The sequence below is a fragment of the Cupressus sempervirens genome, chromosome 10 (genome assembly GCF_028749045.1).
Source record: "Cupressus sempervirens isolate cs-2001-9-10 chromosome 10, ASM2874904v1, whole genome shotgun sequence".
NCBI lineage: Eukaryota > Viridiplantae > Streptophyta > Pinopsida > Cupressales > Cupressaceae > Cupressus > Cupressus sempervirens.
This window is the reverse complement of record NC_143127.1, coordinates 391,277,279-391,298,339: the sequence shown is the minus strand read 5'-3', so window position 1 is coordinate 391,298,339 and position 21,061 is coordinate 391,277,279. Positions and strand designations below refer to the sequence as shown.

At 33.1% G+C, this 21,061-nt stretch overlaps 1 protein-coding gene across 6 annotated transcripts; it reads left to right on the top strand.

The window, feature by feature from the left end:
• The first annotated feature begins 773 nt into the window (after positions 1 to 773).
• LOC149534313 (uncharacterized) lies at positions 774 to 17,813 on the top strand. 6 transcript variants are annotated; one of them, XM_089805530.1, is made up of 3 exons: positions 774 to 969; positions 2,245 to 3,363; positions 17,430 to 17,813. In XM_089805530.1, exon 2 carries the CDS (start codon positions 2,464 to 2,466, stop codon positions 3,349 to 3,351), a length of 888 nt encoding a protein of 295 aa, XP_089661656.1. In that variant the 5' UTR covers positions 774 to 969; positions 2,245 to 2,463; the 3' UTR covers positions 3,352 to 3,363; positions 17,430 to 17,813. The 6 variants fall into 6 exon arrangements, with proteins under 6 accessions (XP_089661656.1, XP_089661653.1, XP_089661654.1 ...); XM_089805527.1 differs by lacking the exon at positions 17,430 to 17,813 and adding an exon at positions 16,044 to 16,488; XM_089805528.1 differs by lacking the exon at positions 17,430 to 17,813 and adding an exon at positions 10,559 to 11,083.
• Positions 17,814 to 21,061: the final 3,248 nt, after the last annotated feature.

Sequence of the window (21,061 nt, the reverse complement as noted above, 5' to 3'; positions counted from 1 at the left end):
TTAGACTTCTATTCCAATACTCCTTCACCCATTCCCTCTACCAACACATCACTTACAAATGATGACCGACTAAGTATAGGTGGCTTCTAAAAACATTGAGCTTGCAAACTTAGGCCCCTTCATCAAAGGAAACAATAGATAGTTTGTCTTAAGCGACATCCCTGATAACCTAGATGGAAGATCACCTTACCAGTAGACTATTGTAGTCTCTAGAGCATAGAGGATGCCTATTGAGATTGTATTCCAAAACTATGAAAACACTCTACGAACATGGAATTTGGATGTGTACTCTTTGCATGTAGTAGGTTAAGTTACAAATCTTGAACTTGATAATATTTTTTTCGTTCTCGTTCTCTTCTCTTTTATTACATTGCTCAAAAGACCTATGTGTTGTAAATTAACAGAATGTATAACAAATTTAGCATCAAGTATAAGATCAGATATATGCTCATGAAAAGATATGTAGAAAAAAAAAATTGTTAATTTTACTGTGCCACTTTACCTTATTGTGACATTTTATCGCTATAATTACCTAATCTTCTATAACAACAAAAACTTACTTAGAATGTTGCTTCCTAGTCTTTTAAGAGAGTGCTTAAAATGACTATCATTCTTCAATTGCTATCTCAAATGATCATAATCTTTTTAATTTTATTAGGAAAAAAGTATGCATGGGCAATCATCACCTTTTGTCACTGTCTGCGTACCCCTTGCTCTTTCGAATGCAAGTGCTAGTTTAGTTTAATTTATTGTGAATGTCAACTAAGTATTCTAAGTAGACGGGGGAAATCTTTTATTTTTAGGTTCACGAGGCACTCCACTTGCACCCCCGAAGTTAGGGTGCGCACACATTGCGTTCCTCCCCTAAAACTTTTCAGTGTCCAGTATCTCATTTCAATAGAGATGGTTTTTGCTAAGTCTGTGGGCTCATTGTTGGACGATTCAGAATGCTCTCGTAGCGGATCGAAGGTAACGCTTGAATCTGCTGCTCCTAGCTTCACTTTTCTTTTCCGTTTCTAAATAAAGCCAGTAATGAATTTGGACATACGTGAAATGTTGGATTTCTCTTATTATAGCTTCAGGATTTTCCTTCAAAACATCACTTCTGACTGTATGTTGCGTGATTCTCGCTTAATTTAGATGTTTGAATGTAAGTTTGAAAAGCTTAAATTTAAATTTTTGTTTCAGACAAAATGGCGAGGTTTCTATGATTTTTTCTGGTTTTCTTCATCTTTCATATTTAAACCTATGGATATTAATAGGAATTTTCATAACATGATTAGTAGGAATTTTAATAATATGTACCAAATTTCGCGAAAATTTTGCCAATTTTAGCGAGAATTGTCATTTTAGTAGCTTAACCCGATTTCACAAATGTGTGAATGTTTTCTTCTACTCATATTTCACAAGCAATTTGATTTTATCCTTTACCCTTACTTCACAAGTTCACTGACAGATGAATCTTACCGTTTAACCTTCATTGCAGCGGTAGTGGGTATTCTACTGCCTGCCCTATCTTCAGAAGCAGAGGGGATTTTACCACATGCTCTAGTTTCACAAATAGAGGCAATTTACCCACTTATCCTAATTGCATATCCATTGTTAATTTCACGCTTGCGCTAATTTCACAAGTGGGAGTTTTACAATTTGACCTTATTCCACAAACAGCTAGAACTTTATCGCATGCCCTAATTTCACAAGTGGGGACTTGATAATTTCTCCTATTTTCACAAACAGCAAAATTTTATCGCTTGCCCTGATTTCACAAGCAGCCTGAGTTTCACCATTAGCACAAATTGCACAAGGAGTGGGAATTTTGCCATTTCCCCTCATTTACAAAAGCAACAGGACTTCTGAATTTACCGTTTACCCTAGAACTCACTAGCATTAAGAAGTTTTACCATTTATCCCGATTTCTCTAGCAGTATGCTTTTTACTCTTTACCCTGATTTTGCAAGCAGGAGAAATTTCGCTATTAATTCTAATTATTGATGGTTCAGAAGATTTTACACTGACTAGAGTAGCTATCTAAAACTAACTGATCATAATCTATTTTAGTTACGACAGTTGTGTAACTTATACGAGTTATCTTCATTGTACATGTAGTAGTTAGTTGGTTATTATCCTTTGGTTTATATGCATTGAAATCGGTTTTTCTTTTACTATTGTGTTGGCTCACTTGGTAGAATATTTTAGGGGAAGATATTAAAACTACTCCTGAATTGAAGTTCTCATTTGTATCAGGCCACTAGTGCTTTGGAGCTGGGGTTAGGCAAATCCTCTTACCAGATTGGCAGAGGTGAGACCATTGGGGTTATACTATTTGCAGAGTTGTTGTGATTCTTGCTGCAATTAGTTGTAATCTTTTCCTGGTATCAGCTGCTAAAGAATTTATCTATAGCCAAGAACTTGAGCTATAGTTTGAGCCCTGAACCTCATCAGCTCAAAGTCAAACATCAAAGAATGTCTAGCGAGGAGGAGGAAGCAACAAAGGCAGCTGCAGATCGGATCAAGGCTGCTGCAAAGGGTCTGAGCCACACACAGCTTGAACAAGCGACAACTGCTGCAAATGATCTCAGCCACACACAGGCTGAACAAGCGGTGACAGGCGCCTCAAGCAATGCAAATGCATATGGAGAAAAGGAAGAAGGGCCTAGTCGATGGCAGGAACATAAAGAAGCAAAATGCCAGATGTATTTGATGAGTACTGATAAGGCTGTGAAATTGGGAGTGGGGAAGGATTTGATGCTTGCAACTTCATCTGGAGGTGCCACTCAGCACTGCCAGAAACATTTTCAACCTGGTGATTGTTCTACTGAATACAAGAACAAGAGAGTTTACATTTCTTATCCCTCCAAGACACAGCAACTCAAGGGTCCAAAACTTAAGAGGAAAACTTCAATTTCTTATGAGTTGGGCAATTTTGATAATCCTCTGAATGCGTTGGATCTGCAGCATGGTTTGAATGCTAATCAAGCACTAGAAGAAAAAGATACCAGAAGAAAGAACAAGGACATGTGCCATAAAAAGAAGAATAAAAGAAAGCGATATTCAGATGATAGCAGCAACAACAGTTCAAGTGAAGCATCTGTGTTTGCAAGCGGTAGTGACATTTCCACTGAAGTCTCAGACACTGAGTCAGATACATCTGAATTGAGTTCAAGTGATAGTGAGCTTTCGCTGGAAACATCTTTTGATTCAGATTCTGAAGAAGAACGAAACAAAAGAAAGCACAGGAAGATGGGGAATCAAAAGTATAGCTCCTTGGAGACTGAAACAGAGTCTGATTCTGATTTTGGAGATTCCCGGAAGAAGAGAAGGCAACATCAGAAGAAGCCTCATGGTAGATGATCATGCCATAATGTAAGTAGTTTGCCTGAGAGAGCTATTTTGTGGACTTGTATGATTATGGAGTTAGTTAAGATAATGATAGTGTAATTATTTCAGATAACACTTCCATTTATTGTGCTGGTAGCTTTAGTTAAGATAATGATAGTGTAATTATTTCAGATAACACTTCCATTTATTGTGCTGGTAGCTGTTTTGTTTATATATAGTTCAGAGTCATTGTTTATAAGTAAAATAAAAATGATTTTCCAACATTACCTGTATACAATTACAGTTCCTTTATGAATGGCTGTACTGTTTTAGAAAAAAAAATCAAGAAGATTATCCACATAAAAGATGAACTGATTTTACATGACAGTCTCAGATTTACCAAATGAAATAATAAATACACAAAAGCACTACACAGCTGATGACTGATTACAATCTCAATTGTCAAATTATTGACTCATAGATGTTAATGATCATTAACTGATAATATATAAATAAAAAGTTGTTTATATGAATATGATAATTTTGTAGTAGCTGCTGCTGTTAGAAAATTTCAAAGTACAAATGAGCTCGAAACCCAAATTAGAGTCTTCAAGTGACTAGCATCAAAATGTACAAAAATTGAATCATAAATAAAGAATTGAGAAGGCACTGTACAGCTGATAATTGATAGCAATGTCAATGGTCAAATCATAGATTCATAAATGTTTAAGGGTACACAGGGACGTGTCCCCAGGGGTTTTAGCCCATATACCCTATCCAGGGACGTCTCAGGGATGGGGGACACCTTGGGGATGTTTCCAAGGCATCCAAATTTTATTTTTTGCCATTACCTTTTTCTAGTGCTCAAGAAATGTGAAAAAACTTGCATCTTTAAAGAAAAACATTTTTTAAATGATGTTTGAAACCTCCATGCCCCTCTAACACTAACATTACTAAACGTAACAATCCATGAGTTGCATTTGACATCATTTTTACATTAAAAAAAAGTTGCTGCCAAGTTAACAAGACAAAGCAGCAGGGTTTGAAGGTGCTTTTGGAAAAACCAGCAACGATTAGAGGCAGCCATCATACTTTCCATCATTGTGTTTTACAGTTCTTGAGATTTTTGACTTTGTCATTTGGACATTTGTAGCATAGCAGCAAAAATTGTTCGGGGAAAAAAATTGGTAAACCAATAGCATAAGATTTTTTGAATAAATTAGAAAAAAGTTAGGCAAAAATTGGTTTTCAGGAAAACGTAAAAAATGTAGGGAAAGAGACAACTTTATATTTTTAGCGTTTCCATACTAAAGAGATATAGAGAGCAAATAAAATAGAGTTTTAAACCATGAATTTTAGAAAACACATTTTGTCATTTACATTCATATTGCTGATTATACACACAAATATTCAGTTTTAAATTTATACTATAAAGTCTGGTTCGGCTCCCAAGGACCCTGGTTCAGGTAGGGTTCAAATTGGTTCTTAATTCGGGCCCAGTTCACTTGTGGGTTCAAAACCAGGGAAGCTGGTTTGTGCGGGTTGAAACCAGGTTGAACCAGGGGAGACTTAGGTAGATCAAGTGTGAACCTAGTACATTTCCACTGAAACATTCTATAATTTAGTGCAGAAAACAATTATTGTAGATTTGAATAAGATTTTTAACATTACAAAACAAAACCTGCTAAAGTTCAGATATTCATTAAATCAAATTAAATTAGCTCTCAAAATTTATTCCAGTTAAAATATTATGTCCAATTGCTGATAATGATCCCTATCTGATTAATTAGACCTCTCTATAGTGATAAATCGTATTCTAAACATTAAACAATATTCTCAATAGGTGAAGCTAGTTTGCAAACTACTTTTGAAACATTTTTCAAGTAGGATGTTAATTTCAAACAAGCAAGTTCTCTTTACAATGAAAAATGAATAAGCACTTGAAGACTTGGAAAGCGAGAATGTTAATTGGTGCAGTTGATCCCATTGGCATTGACATTGGCATTGTTTGTGAATCAACTAATGCCTTGGATGAAAAAGGTGAAGATGATTGAAACTTAGTGTAAAGTTCCAATTGTTGAAAGTCAAAACAATGATATTTGAATTCAATATTATTACTTTTAATATTTTGACTTTGATATGATACTATGATCACAAGTTTATAGTGTTTGTTGTTCATTGACATTCTAATCACAATTCATGCTTCTTGGCTGCATACATATGTATATATCTATAATTTTTACATGTTTTTGCATTAATGAACCCAAACCCCATTTCAAATGTTTTTGTACAGCAAACCAGTTATTCGAACCTGAACTTGAACCCAAACTGGCAACTTAGACTTTTCAAAAGGACAGCCAACAAATAGTAATCAGAGATCAGTTATTAACTAAGTGTATGAAGTAACTGAGATCAAAATGAATTGTAGAACAATGTTGTTTATAAGCAAATATTCAATTAACTTTGTGGCAGTCACAAAATAGTGGGCTAAGCTTGACATCGAATATTAGCTAAGTTTATGAAGTAACTACGATAAAATTTTGTTATACTTTTTAAGTGGGCAGTAGAGCATTCTAAAGTGCTGGGAGCATGTGAATCAACCCAGTTTCTTAGTGTTTTCGACAATTACACAAATTTCTCTAGGGTTTATTAGGTTTTTTAACATTTTTTTAAGGGAAAAAATCATCGGACTCCAGGGTTTGATATTAATTGGGTAAAATCACAATTTTTTTTTTTTTTCATATTATTGCTTCTTTGATTTGTGGTGCAAATGTGTATAGCCTTCGAACATTTTGGTGTATGGATTATTATGATTTTATTTTATGTCATGCACATTGACATAAATAATTGAAGCAATTGAATATTAATTTGTTTGACTCTCATGTGAACTCTATTTTTGTGTTTTAAGGATTTTATAATGAATCTATACCTAAAATTTGTTCCCGTGTCTTGGAAACTTGGTAAAACATACATGATAATAAAAAAGTAATAACTGGAAACTTGGTGGAACATACTAATAATAAAGTTATATATATTCTATTATATTCTTGTTATCTTTCCTAAATATATAATTTAATGCACACTCTTAGTTTTGTCATATATTATATGTTCTTATATAATATTGATATCATCACATGTTTATATTCAAAATTCCAACACTTTATTCAATTGGTGCTCTTTTTCCTCTTCTAATTCTTTTATGGTTTGTCCTTGGATTGTGTTCTTTATGGCCCCTTGTCCTTCTCTCTACTTTATTATTGTTTCTTATTTTTATATTATTTTATTTTCTTTTTTCAACCTTAGGATGTGTGCAATCTTTCTTGCCTTGGTCCCTTTATTTTTTGGGTCAGCCTTTATCTGCAACGTTCTTTGTTTTGCATCTCTTGCTCTTCATCTTGATGATGGATCACATAGTGTGATTCGAAACGTTGATGGTAAAAGTCGTAACACAATCGAATCTAGAAACATATGTAGTAGTACAATAACTGATAAATCAATTTGTTGCTAGAATTACAATGTTTTAAAGTTCAAAATATGAACAAAACGAAAATCCAAACTACAATTTACAAGTCAAACATCAAAATGACAAAATGGGGATGCCAAAAAAAAATCTCCATAGCTGTTTTTTATAAACAATATCAAACAAGTCATCCTTTGGATATCTTGGATACTCCTCAGCAATAGAAGTGCTAGAATGAATTATATTCTCATTATGTAATATTGTCCCATTCAATCCTGTTTGCACGTCATGGTTCTCATCAACTCGTTGGTAGAGAGTTAGATAGTTTTGCTTTAGAGAGTGGATGCAATTGTGTGTGGATCAATTCATAGTTGTCTAGGAATGAGAAAACCATAAGAGAATATGGATGGTGTGTACAACCACCCTAGAAGTCCACGAATTTGCCACCAACAAATTGACTTCTTCTACATCAAAATGTTTTTCAATCCTTGGTGAAGGTTCTTAGCCATCTTGTGTGGTAAGCTTAATCCACTCAACTCTAATGAATGTAGATTCCTTTGGACTATATGTTTTCTTAAATGCCTTTAGGAGGTCATTCCTCACTGCATGGTAAAAAATGGGAACAATTCTATCAAGTCAATCCATATGCCACTTTGGTTTCAATGCACATGCAAAATATGGAGAGGAATGTTCGTGCACTTCTTTTGGATGGTGGGATGAATATTTTCATTGTAGTAGTTTGGTGTTGGTTCTCAAATGAATATTATAGCCTTCATCTTGCCAAGCATATGACTAATGCCCTCATAGATATCCACAATACTAGGACTATTAGAATCCTAAAATTTGATGATGTGATGCATAATACCTCTTCTCTAAAAGGGATGTTATTTATAGAAGGTAAGGTGATATTAAGAAAGGTATTTATAATACCCTCCTCTTGCTCCAAAATATCTTCATAAAATGTGTTTACCTTAGGAGAAAGATCATCACTCATTAAGGTTTCATTAGTAAAGGGAAAATCATTGAGATGAATAAAATGTGAAGTGTCTATAACATCATTATTGTTCACCAAGGTACTCTAATGAGGGAGATGCATATCAAGGGAATAATCATGTTATCTTAGGAAAAGAGGGTTTTCAAGAGAGAAAAATGAAATTAATCTATAGAAAACATTCGTGATGAACAAACCAACATGATGTGTGTAAAATCTATGAAATTGTGTGTATATTTTTCCAATGCAAGTGCTATGAGGCCCATCACTAGTATATAAAAGATTCATCAACAAAGATGGTCAAAGATGATATGTGAAACAATAGATAGGCTACACATTTAAAGCTCTTCTTGGAGTTTACCACGTCATCTAATTAGCCTAATACAACATGGTTGATTGGCATGTGTTGCTCAAAACATAATCCTTCAAAGAAATTAAAGGATCTATATGAAATGTGATGATTACTAACTAATGTGTGAAATGAAATATTTTTATTTTGTTTTAATTTCTCTAAATGAAATGAGAGACAAGAATATGAGTTTTTAATGCCCTTTTTTCTTCAAAAAATGAATGCATAAAATGAAGATATAAATAAGGTCTAAAAACCAAATCAGAAGTGGAAATGTTCTGATTCAGGTTCCCCAAAATGTATATTAAGAAAATGGAAGCAATACAAAGTGGTAAATCACTTCTTTCTAAAGTTTCACATTTAGAAGAAAGGTGTTCCAATTTGCTAGGGAAATGGCTCAACTGTCCTTCACTAAATATGTGAAATTGATATGGGTAATGATAATGAGATGTGAAATGTAAATTAGGGAAATATATATATGCATCTGGAAATGAAATAGGACTTATGTTGCTTCATATCTATTGAAAAGACATACAAGATCCTAAAAATACTTGTAACTATAACTTGCCTCAAGAATGAACTTGAGCTTATTCTGGAGGGTGTGGGGCGATTGAGTCATTTTGTACCCAAGTAGAGTGCAATTGAGTTGTTTTATACCTTGGGTTTCTGATTGAAACTTTCATGGATGCTTTGACATCTGCCAGTCTTCCCCAAAAAAAATTGATCTTTGAATAGCCTATTCCTAAACACAAAAAAATAGGGAAGAAGGTTTGATAAAGGGTCTTGCCTCATTAAAACCCCTATTTAGGCAACAACCTTGAAAATGTAAGAAAATTGTATAAAGGAAAGATGAAAGAGAAGCTAGATTTAAATCATGAATTACATCATGCCTTAATGACATAATGCCTCTTTGGGTGTAGCCGTAAGTGTTTATGCAATAGCTTGAACTCCACAAAATATGCAAAACAAAATCATGAAAGATAAGCCTTGTGAAATAGTTGTAGTTTATCACAATGTTTCATGAAGAAGGAGAATTCTTGGAAGACTTGACGACTTGGATGCTTGAAGATCTTGAGAATGTCTGGATACTAATTGCTTGATTGCTTCTTGATCATGAATGTTCGAGGATAGTAGTACATGAAAAAATTATGACAAAATGAGAGATAGGGTGTTTATATACCTCATCTATCGCTTTGAGATTAAAAAAAAGCCAAGCCATCCAAGGGTATTATTCTTTCACTAACACCCAACTTACGGCTCTGAGCCAAATTTGGGCCAAAACCTCCTGTACAAAATGGTTGATTCGTACTATAATCTCCAGTAGGGCCAATCTTGAGCAATGAGAGTATGCGAGAAAAGATGGTATAACTAGTTTCAAGGGCAGGAGAAAATATAAATGTTATAAATGACAATATATGGCTTAGGTGATGAAATAGATTATAGGATTAAGGGAAAAATAGAGGAGCATACTTAGAAACATGGGCTTACCTCAAGTTTTGAAGAAATTGAATCGATACAAGACTTATAATATCAATTTAAAGATCCAATGAGCATTAGGAGAGCGTGAAATCAATGTGGGAACCCATACACATTAAAATGAGGCTAAAATAAACATCTAATTATAGATGCTAACTAAGAGAATAGCTAAAGTCAACCCTTCATTAAGCACCCCAAAACATTGGTAAAACCAAGAGAACATCCAAAGATTGAAATATCTACTTATTTTCTTTGGCATAAAGGTCATTTCATTTGCATTCTAAGGAAATATTGGTTGAGTAACCATAAAACATCACTTCCAAAGCCTATAAAGACCGCAATTATATATAAACAATACCTACTAATGAATTATTGCACAAATATCTTAAATAATTTTCAACATCAAAACCAAAAGGCATGTGAGAAGTGAGAATGAAGCCCTTAAAAACCTTTAAAAACATAAAGAAAGAAAGAATGAACTAACTTTTTTATCAATTGGTGCAAGAGCACCCAAAGTGGACAAGAGAATCAAAATTTGAATTTGGCACATCGTTCCTCAAATTTAGAATAATTCCTTTTTAGGCATGGGAAATAGGACCTACAACTTGTCTTGACTAAAACATATTTTCTTTCATGTTAAATATTAAAATATGGGTGCCTAAGAATGGGTTATTGAGTATTTTTGTTTTGAAAAACCTCCTTAGTGGAGTTGATGAAATAGTGGATTGAAACTCTTGGTAATTTTGGAGGTGGGGTTGATGAAGCAATTAGAATCTTTAAAGGCAATTTCTAGGTTGGGAAGACTCTTTTCCCTTTTTGAAGGTGTACTTTTAAAAGGTTTCCAAAAATAAGTTTTGGTAGTTGTGGTGGTTAGGACAAGTTTTTAGCATTCATATTATGATTCCCATTTTCATATTTTTGAGACGCATGAGAAGGAAAAGTAATTTCTTTGAAGAAATTGCAGATTTAAAGAAGAAGAAGAAATTGCAAGTTTCATGATGCATGGGATGGAGAAGTTTTTTGGCTTGTAATTTATCTTTGTTTTATGACTAAGTTTTATTAATTTATATTAGATTTTGGATTGTGTCTAATTCCAATAAGACTTGCATCCAATGTATTTTCCAATTTACTATATATTTTGTTCAATCCCAAAATCTTTAGATAAGATTGGTGAGAAGTCACTACTACATTTGGTTGTTCGTTTCCAATGGCGAGGCACATTTTTATTTTATTTATTCAATCACCCCCTGATATTGTCGAAATATCGACTATGTATAACATATAAGTTAGAATTTTGATGGTTACATGGTACCATTAAGAAAAAGACAAAGACAAATTCAATTTTCACATTTGTCCATGTGGGAAAGATGCATTTTGGCTAGCATGGGGTTTGAGTGCCAAGTTCGCATGTGAATCGACATTGCTGATTGGGTAACAATGTGTGCTGCTTCAAAGTTTTGAATTGAAAATGAAATTGTTTCAAACTTGATTTATGTGATTTGAAAATGAAATTGTTTGAAACTCGATTTATGTGATTTGAAAATGAAATTGCCCATCTTGAAATCTGATTTTATTTGAAAATGAAATTGCTTGAAACTGCTAAAAATTTGTGCAAAAACACCATCAATTACACCTTAAGAATCTTGTAACTCATATTGCATTTGAGTTGCACAATTTATGGCCTCAATCTTTTCGGGATGACTTCCTATTAGTACTAGGTTGTAACACAAATTCAAACTCCTACCCCAACTGTACAACATGCCCATTCCCATGCAATTCATATATTGATTTAGAATATCTGTTGACCCTGATTATGATTTTTTTTAATTCTAGTTTGTGGGGCTTTCATTTATATAGCTAGTTGGGATTTGATGAGAAATAAATAGGAATTTTCCATGGTGGGTAAGAATATAAATAGTCACGAATGATCAGGCACACAATGAAGTTCCTTGTTGTACATGGATTTGATGTGGTGTTATGACGGCAGGCTCTTTGCTCTCTCCTCTTTACATACAACATGGAAATGAAATAATCCTTTATCGATCTTAGCTACAACGTCACAAAATCCTTTATGTTTCCCTATGAATTTTATTCAGATATTATACAGAGTGTTGGTATGTGTAGGCGCACTAAAAGTACCTCAATTTTTAAAACTTTTAAGTCACCACTAATGATAAATTTCCACTAATGTATTCCTTGATTCTAAGAAAGTTTCTATGAAGGATTGAATTGTTTTCGAGTCTAGATATGCAGATGTGGAAGCAAAATGGTGAAATCCAAAAAAGTTTTAGAGAAACGGATAACCCATTTTCTGCTACAATTTTTGAAGTCAAAGTTCATTTTTCCACCATGAAGAAGCACTTCTTGAATTTTCCACAATGGAGTAGTCAAATTGAGATTTTCCACCAAAGGAAAAATGCGTAGTGGAAAACTCATTTTTTGCTGCTCCTTTCACAGTAATTTTCAGATTTCCCATTGGAGAAGCAAATGTTACATTTTCCACCAAAGGAAAAAGCGTAGTGAAAAATCCATTTTCCGCTACGCCTTTCGTAGTCAAAGTTGAATTTTTTGCTACGCCTTTCGCAGTCAAAGTTTAGTTTTCCACATGAGGAGAGAAAAGACAAATCTGAATCCACAATGAAGGTATATGGGGTCTAGTATCAAGATCACTCTAGAAAAGTAATTTGTGAATCAATCTACATCAAAATTGTGCCCACTACATGGAAATGGAAAATTGAAAATTGGGTGCGCTTTTCGCACTCAAAAATGAAATTTCCACCAAGCATCAAATCCACAATAGAGAGATGGAAAATAGCTGTTAATTGATTAAAAAAAAGAATGATAATCTCATAATGATTTATCGCTTGAAGATTTGGACATCAACATGACATTAAATATGAAGTGGAAAATTCATTTTTTGCTATGCCTTTTGCAGTTAGTTTAGAGTTTTCCACAAAGGGAGAAGACACAAGTCAAATTTTCACAAAGGATGAATTGGAGTGTTCCATAACTAGTGACCTGATAGAAAAGGAGAAGTATTGCTTGTTAATTATTTTCAAAGTGTAGCTATTACTAGAATGTGTGAATTTCACCTACAACAGAGAAGTGGACTATTGAGAACTTGGTACGCTTTTCAACCTTCATTTGGGATTTTCTGCCACAAGCATTCAAGAGAATCACTCCCAAAATTCAGTAAAGAATCAACATGGTAAGCATGGAAGAACATACTAGAAAATTGAAGATATCTAGTTACAAAGCATGTGAAAGAAGAATGGCTGGAAACTTTATTTTATCAATTCTGATTTTGTAACAGTCATATAGACCAGCATTCAGTAGCTCATATCTTTTGACTCGATGATTATTTTTCCGATCGCTTCGGTCAGAATGTAGATAATTAGGTTTGGAAAAACATATCCAAAAATGAGCTTGATCCAACGGTGGAAGAAAATAATATGCCCCCCGAAACATGAACCATTTTTACTTGGCAGTAGTATTTATTTTGCTGTTCGTCCAATACAGGAAAGATTTTGATATTGGTTTAACATATTTAAATGTCAATTGTTAAAATATACTTTAAATATGTTAATATATATCATTATTAACTTAAAAAGTTAATAAGCATATCCGTTTTCAGAAGGAAAAAGATGAGAAGTCAAAGAGACAAGAGTCGGTTACAGAACTAAAAAGTTACCAAAAGAAACCAAACGATTGTTGGAGAATGTATTTATTGTAAAACCTTTTCATTTACTAGGGTTCTTCTTTTCTGCAAGAGTAGGTATTGCTGGAGTAGAGGGGAGATAGTAGTTTATGTCATGTATTTCATTTCATGCATTTAGGGGTTTTATGTTTTGATTTCTCTAAAAGATTTGGCCAGAGTTGCAGGCAAATAAAAAATCAGAGCATTGTATTTGTTGTGTTCAAAACAAAGAAGAGTTTTGCTTCAAATCAGAGAATTTGGGTTTTATTTTCTGAATATATTCAGTTAGAGCATTGTTGTATTTGGTTTTGGATATTATCTTGCATCTTGTGTCAAATAATGAATGTGTTGTAGATCAGAGTATTTGCATGTATTCCTATTGTATAAATTTGAATATTAAATCTTTATTTCTTCATTGCATTCACATAATTTGCATCCATATTGTATTACCGGTATCAAGAAGTCATAGGAATTGTGGGTTCTTGGCATTGGATAGGTTTAGGAACTAAAATCTACCCGAGTTAGTTCTGTCTAGGGCTGGCTTGGTTTTCCTCTTCTGTTCTCGGGTTAAGAACGTACACAATTAGTTTAGGAACAAACAAATTCATTGAATATCATTGATAAGGGAGCTGTACCTTTCAATTCAGAGGAAATCTATCAACCTCATGATAGCTTATCCAACTATTGGTATCAAATTGTTTCTCACAGGTTCAGGCATGTAAGAGTTACATTGGAAAGAACAATCTGTTTACCAACAATATGCTCTCTATTTTTAACTATGTAGATGATTGTTCAAGTATGGTTCTCATTCCCTTCATGGACCTTTATTGTTTGTTTAGCTCAATTGACCCTCCTAATATCAAGTTTTTTGATATTGATGAGGTCTATTTGGTCTTAGGAGATTTCAAGTATGGCTTCTTGACCAAGTGGCAACCCTAAGAAAATATTCCCTTGTCCATTTCATTCTCACTTGGGGACTTTTTGGTTTAGGGCACATGTCCTATATATCTCAACGACCAAATTCTTCATCTATCCCACGTTTCCCCCTATATTTTGGAATTGCTCTCACCTCTTTAGAAAGGGCCGGTCTCAAACAAAGGGGTATCCTCTTTCCTCTATTCTAGAAATCACTTGTAGAATGGGTTCTTATGATTTTTTTTGTTTATATTTTGACTAGTCTCAAGAAGGGGGGTATCCTCTTTCCCCTAATTCAAGAATCATTGGTAGAATGGGTTCTTGATTTCAATAGCATATTTGGCTGGTGTATGTTAATGTTTTTGTGCATACACACTTATGGTTATTTTGACTACTATTTTGATGCACGACTACTTAGTTTCTTATTCTTGCTTCAAGCTAATGATTAATATGTTCTCTAATGCTAATAGGGATGCCATTTTATTAGTATGAGTTACCTATCTTTTTGAAATTCAATTGATATGTCTACATATCCAAATGTGGATTGTATCCTCCTATATTATTGCTTCCTTGGTTTTGGTTGTTTGATGCTATACGTGTACTACACAGATTCAAAGCATGATTTGTGCAACTCTTGGATCTCCCTAGTTTTAGACAACAGTTTCATAGGAAGGGCTATTGATAAAGTAGACCTCAACAAGTATGAGCCTTGGGGCCTCATTGGCATGTTCAATTCCCCCCTTTATTTTTTAGTGTACATGTATAATCCCATACACCCATCTGATCTCAAATGATAATATGTGCATACTGACTGCTAAATGTCTATACTGAGTACTCTACATCATCCATTTCTTACCTTCATTTGTATACAATGTCTTTATAGTTTTCTTCTACTCATGTCCTACCCATTTCATTTCATATGATCATCTGAAAATTGTGTCAATATTAGCTCTCAACTGTTTCCTCTTGTTTGATCATCTCATAATTGCTAAATGATGATTATTGTACAGTAGTTCCAAATGTTGATGGCAATTATTGAAGAGTGACCTTCCCCTTAGGGCCTTTGACCAACGTTGACTCACAAATTTGACCGTTGCTCCACATGACCTTATTGGATTCAAAGGAAAAAACATCAAATAACATAATGACCCTAAACACATCAAATGACTTGTTTGGTGCTACTTATGTTTTTGGAAATATAATAACGTCATTCACATATATGTTTGTTTGATTATAGATTTTTGTATAGAGCACAATCTATCTAAGGTTGATGATACGGGATTTTTTAATTCAAAATATAAATAAATTTGATGTTATTTCTAGATTAGATTGTGTCTTAATATTTTAATCCAAATTCCAAATCATACTAACAACGATCTACTATTAAAATGATAGATGAAACATTGTTTATAACTAAGATAGCTTTCTACATTTTGATGTCAAATCTTCTATGTTCAAGTATTTCAATTTGGTATATTATACTAAAACATCATTTCATAACTATATTTAAAGCTCCATATGAAACCAGGTCTAAGACAACTAGTGTACTTGCGGCATCATTTTGCTTAGTTTGTGATAGTTATAGACCAAAGTTTCGATAGCCCATCAAATCATGTCACATAATATAAGAAAAGAAGAAAATAGGAAGACACTTGCTAGATTGTGGTCTAACTTCAAATGAAGAGGTGATGGAAAATTTTATTGTCCAAATAGCTAAGAGACATTGTGGCCTCCATGGTCATGCTAGAGGGGGTTCAATTATCTGTTCATTATATCATTTTAACAGTTGCTCATGTGATCATGATCATGATTTATTTATGTTGATCATTTTATATAGGTCAACCTCCCTATGGCACAGGACATGGACCACCACAACACATATAATATGGATGTAGAAGTGGAGGAATATGTAGGTGTGAATATTGAAGCTGAAGATAATGTTCCCATGGAACTAGATGACAGTCATTTGCTAGAAAATACATTTGAAGATGATGGTACAAATGCATTGATTCATGACATAATTGGTACCAACATAGGTGATGATAATCATGATGATGACATTGATATTCATGATATGCCTCTACTTGAGAAGGAAAATACGACCCTTTATAAAGGGTTCCAAACAACTCTTCTTTCTTCTATATCATTGTTGGTGAACTTGAAAGTTATGAATGACTTATCCAACACAACAATGTCACATATGTTAAGGTATGTCATATTTGTCATGATAGTTAATAAATAGTAAATCATATGCCGTTAATATTGTTTATATGAACAAATTATATTTTTTTGTTGTAGATTGACAGGTGAGTTTTTGTTGCCACCATCAAATATTCTACCTTGTTCATATCGAGAATAATATGCCATTATGAAAGATATTGGAATGGATTATCAAGCAATAGATGCCTATCCCAAGTATCATATTATATATTATAAAGAACATGAATTTGCACCAGAATGCCCTAAATATCAGACAAGTAGATATCAAATATATCAAATAACAAAAAAGTGCCTCACAAAGTTCTTCATTATATTGTCAAATTTTTTCACATATGCAACGGTTATTTATGTGTAGTAGCTTGACTCAATTTATGGATTACCATCCACAAAATAGAAGTCAAGATGGCTTTATTCGAATACTTATAGATGGTTCGACATTTAGGGACATAAAGAAGCGATGACACTTCAAAGATGGACCTTGGAATATTAGACTTTCATTGACAACAAATGGTGTGAATCCATTTGGAGAGATAGGATCTGTTTACTTAGTGTGGCTTGTTTTTGTAATCTACAATAACATTCCTCATGGATGTCAATAAAGAGGGAGCACATCATGTTGGCGATGATTATTTCTGTTTTATTTATTTATTTTAAATTTCATAGTTATGTACATGTAATTATAAATTTTGCAATAAAATGGTCACAATAATAATGTAATGTTGTTGTTCGTTCAATTAGGAAAGTACCAAGTTAAAGATATCAATGTATATATTGAGCTTCTTATTGACGAGTTGTTGGGAGTTATGGAAGGGTGTCACTATGTATGATGTCTCTAGATTGGAAGGACACATAGAATTTCAATTCCATGCGATGCTTGTATGGATGAGACATGGTGTCCGTAGGCTAATACATTTCAATAGTATGTTAAAGTGTTCCAATTGTGCATGATAATTATAATTATGAAAATTAACATATTTAATCCAATTATATCATTATCTTGTAGGAATTCAAACAAAGGGAAAATTTGCATGTCCAGTTTGTGGTCCAAAGATGAAGTCTCATCATTCAAAAGCGTTGGGAAAGATGAGTGTAGGCACTTCCTCCACATGAATCATAAGTATCAAAGTGCTGAAAAATATCTTTTCAGTGGGAAAGAATAAACTACATCAAAACCACAAAGGATGACACCTTACATATGGAAGTTGAAATATAATATAATTAATCATCAAGGTAATTCCATTCCACCTAATGGTTTATGTTTGGAATTTATATTTTTTTATTGATGACATAATTGATGATGGTGAAGGTTATCAAGACATCAATGACCACCTTCAAAAGAGACTAAAAATTTCATCACAAATAATTTTATAAGTCGTTGTGTTAAGAAGATCTACAAGTTGTGCATTTGTTTGATACTATGCATATTGGAAAGAATGCAACAATGACATTATAGAAAATATTAGATGGAAGGTCTGACAAAGAAAACTTTTCAAAATTTGTACTGACTTTTATGAATCTAGTCATGCAATGAAAGATCTAATTCAATCAAATACCCATGGAGACCGGATAAATATAAGTGCCATTCCTTGATTATTAATGGAGCTAGAAAACAATGCTATAAAAGAAGCCATACAAAATATGCAATTTTGCACAGGATTTGCTACAAACATAAGCAATCTCTTGTTAAAGAAAAATGAATTTGGTCTAGGGTTGAAAATGCACGATTAACATACCTTCATCAAAACAATCTATGTTATGTATTTACTATATATATGTAAACTACATGTAGTTTTTATTCTATTATGCTAAAATAAAATAAAATAATAAATTTATACTTGTTGTAGTACGTGCTACCTATATATCTCCTAGACCACTTCGACAATAATGTCAAAAAAGTCATATATGATCTTTGAAAATACACGAGGTAAGTGGTTATATTTGCTCAATTTATTGTATAGGTATATTTTATTCGCGATTTATTTTTCTTGTTATGTAATATTTGTATATTATTTTGTAAAGTCTCGTACCTATATGTTTTTAATTTTTTTTTAAATTTTTAGTTTGTCTTGAATCTCTTGTAGGTGATTGTCATCTAAATAAATCTATAAAAATAATATAAAACATTGGAAGAGTAAAATCCCTTGTCTACTGTGTGAAATGCAATAGTATCTACCTTGAAGTTTTTCAATGTATAAAAACACTACCTCATACACCAAGTTGAGGAGATTGAAATGTAAGAACTTGTATGCAATAGGTCAATGTGGATAGTTGAGAGGCACTTGAAATTTCTAAAGGATTTGGTTTGGCAAAGAGCATGTCTTGCGGGTTCTATGGTGGAGGGATATATGGTATACCAAACTATAGTGTAATAAAATATTTTTCAAAGCTTGCAACAAAGTTTCATATAGAACGCATTTGGGATCCCAACTCCATTAATCAATTTGAAGGGGAGTACTTGATGGAGAAATGAAGATTGAGGAAAGGAAGGTAAATATAAGATGTTATTGTAGTTAATTAATTCTTAATCTTCAAAATAAAATATTTCTAAGTTGTCTATTTATTTATTGTATAGATGGTCGAAAGTGGGATGCATTGCATTTGTATCTTGCAAATAATTTTGATTGGATGATGGTATGAATTGAACAATGTCGACAATCTAGTAACATAGTAACATGGGAAGGTGTTTCTTTATTGGTTAAAGAAGCTTATTGTAGTGGAAATTCCAATGTTACACCAAAGGAAATTGATTTAGAAAATGACATAAGAGGTCATGAGGTACGTATAAATTTATTAATGACCTATATGTTTATCAAGTCACGATGCATTTTTTTAAAAACATGTTTGACATGTTATTATAGTTCAAACACCACAAGGTTATGTGGTGCAATGGTTATAAATTTCACATCAAAAAGTTTGATGGCATGAAGAAAACTTGTGATTTTGGAATAACTGTAGTCTTTGAGATGACTAATATTTCATCCACAAATGAAATACATGCTCAAGAGTCTCAAAATTGATACTATGGCATTTTGGATGATATACTTGAGTGTGACTTCAATTCCTTTAGAATGACTCTCTTTGTCATCAAATGGTACATGCTACGACTTAATAAAAATGATCCTAGTAGAACTATTATTGAACATAAAAATGGATTTACAATTGTTAATACAATGTTGTTTGATCCAGTTGAGCCCTATGTTATTTCCAAGCCAATGTGAATAGGTATTTTATGTAGAGGTTCCACATAAAATGGGTTGATCTTTTGTTGTTAGACATGATACAAGAGGAAGATTGGTAAAGTATAATGTGATAGAAAAAGAAGATACCAAAGAAGAAGAAGCTAATGTAGATGATGATCTTGATGGATATGTTAATGAAGAAGAAGAAGAAGAAGAAGAAGAAGATGATGATCACAACAACGATGATGGTGATGTTGGTGATGGTGCTGACGAATATGGTGATGATGATGGTGATGATGATGACAACGAGAACAACAACAATGACAATGATGCTCATGGTGATGACTTGGATGAAGAAGAAGATCGATGAGATGAATGAAATGTAGAGGTATGCAATCAATCCTCAATCTATTTAAACAAATTTAATTGCAATTAGTTTTTTGATTAATGTAACCTTTTGTATTTACACTCCATGGGGTGTTCAACAAGATGAGGTGGAGGATAGACAAAATGATGTGGAAGATGATGTTGGACAATAGAATCATTTATGTAGTAATGTTAATGAATGTTATTGTATTTTATGTGTTATTGAGTGTGATCTATTAATGAATGAATGTTGTATTTTATTAATGATGAAAGAAAGAATGAATATTAGAGTTAACTTTTGATGTTAGATGTTTACTTCATGTGATAATGAATGAATGTTAGATGTTAAGAAGGAATTTAGAGTTATGTTTGGGGGAGTGGGGGGAGTTGAGCTTCCACCTTTACATGGTTGGTCTTGTTAAGTAGATAATAATAAACTATTCTCAAAACAAAGTGAAGCTCAATAATATACTAGATCCAACTTTTTTCATTCCTAGACCTATTAATGGTCAACTATTCCTAGAATCTATGTCTATTCCATACAAGTCAACCATCTTCTCAAACTTTGATCGTATATAGATCAAACTCTGTTATCACTACACTAATTTTGAGACATGTTTGAAACAAATAGGGCTTATCCCCAATGCTCCTTAATTCATTCAATAGGCCCAACTGTCCCAAACATAGATTTATATTTCTCTATGAACCCCAAGGATTCCTAAGGCCTTAACAAAGTCAATTCAATCCAAACAACTAGGTTTCAAAGTCCCATACACTCAATTGTTATGTAAACACCGTTGATCCTACCTATTAGGCCTAGTAGCCCAATTAGGCCTCGAACAACTGAATTAAATTCCTTTCTCAAAACCTTTCCAAAGAACTTTGAAAAGAAAAAGCACTTTTAGATACCCATTTTCCTCTATTCTAACATCTCAAAAGATTACCCCATGGTGTTTTGGATGTGAACCCTCTAAGTGGAAAAATTAAAAAAATTAAAGCCTCAAACAACCCACTTTTCCAAAGCAAGTGTATGAAATACTTACTCCCAATACTTGGATCCTTGAAACAGTATCAATATCTTAAGGGTTTA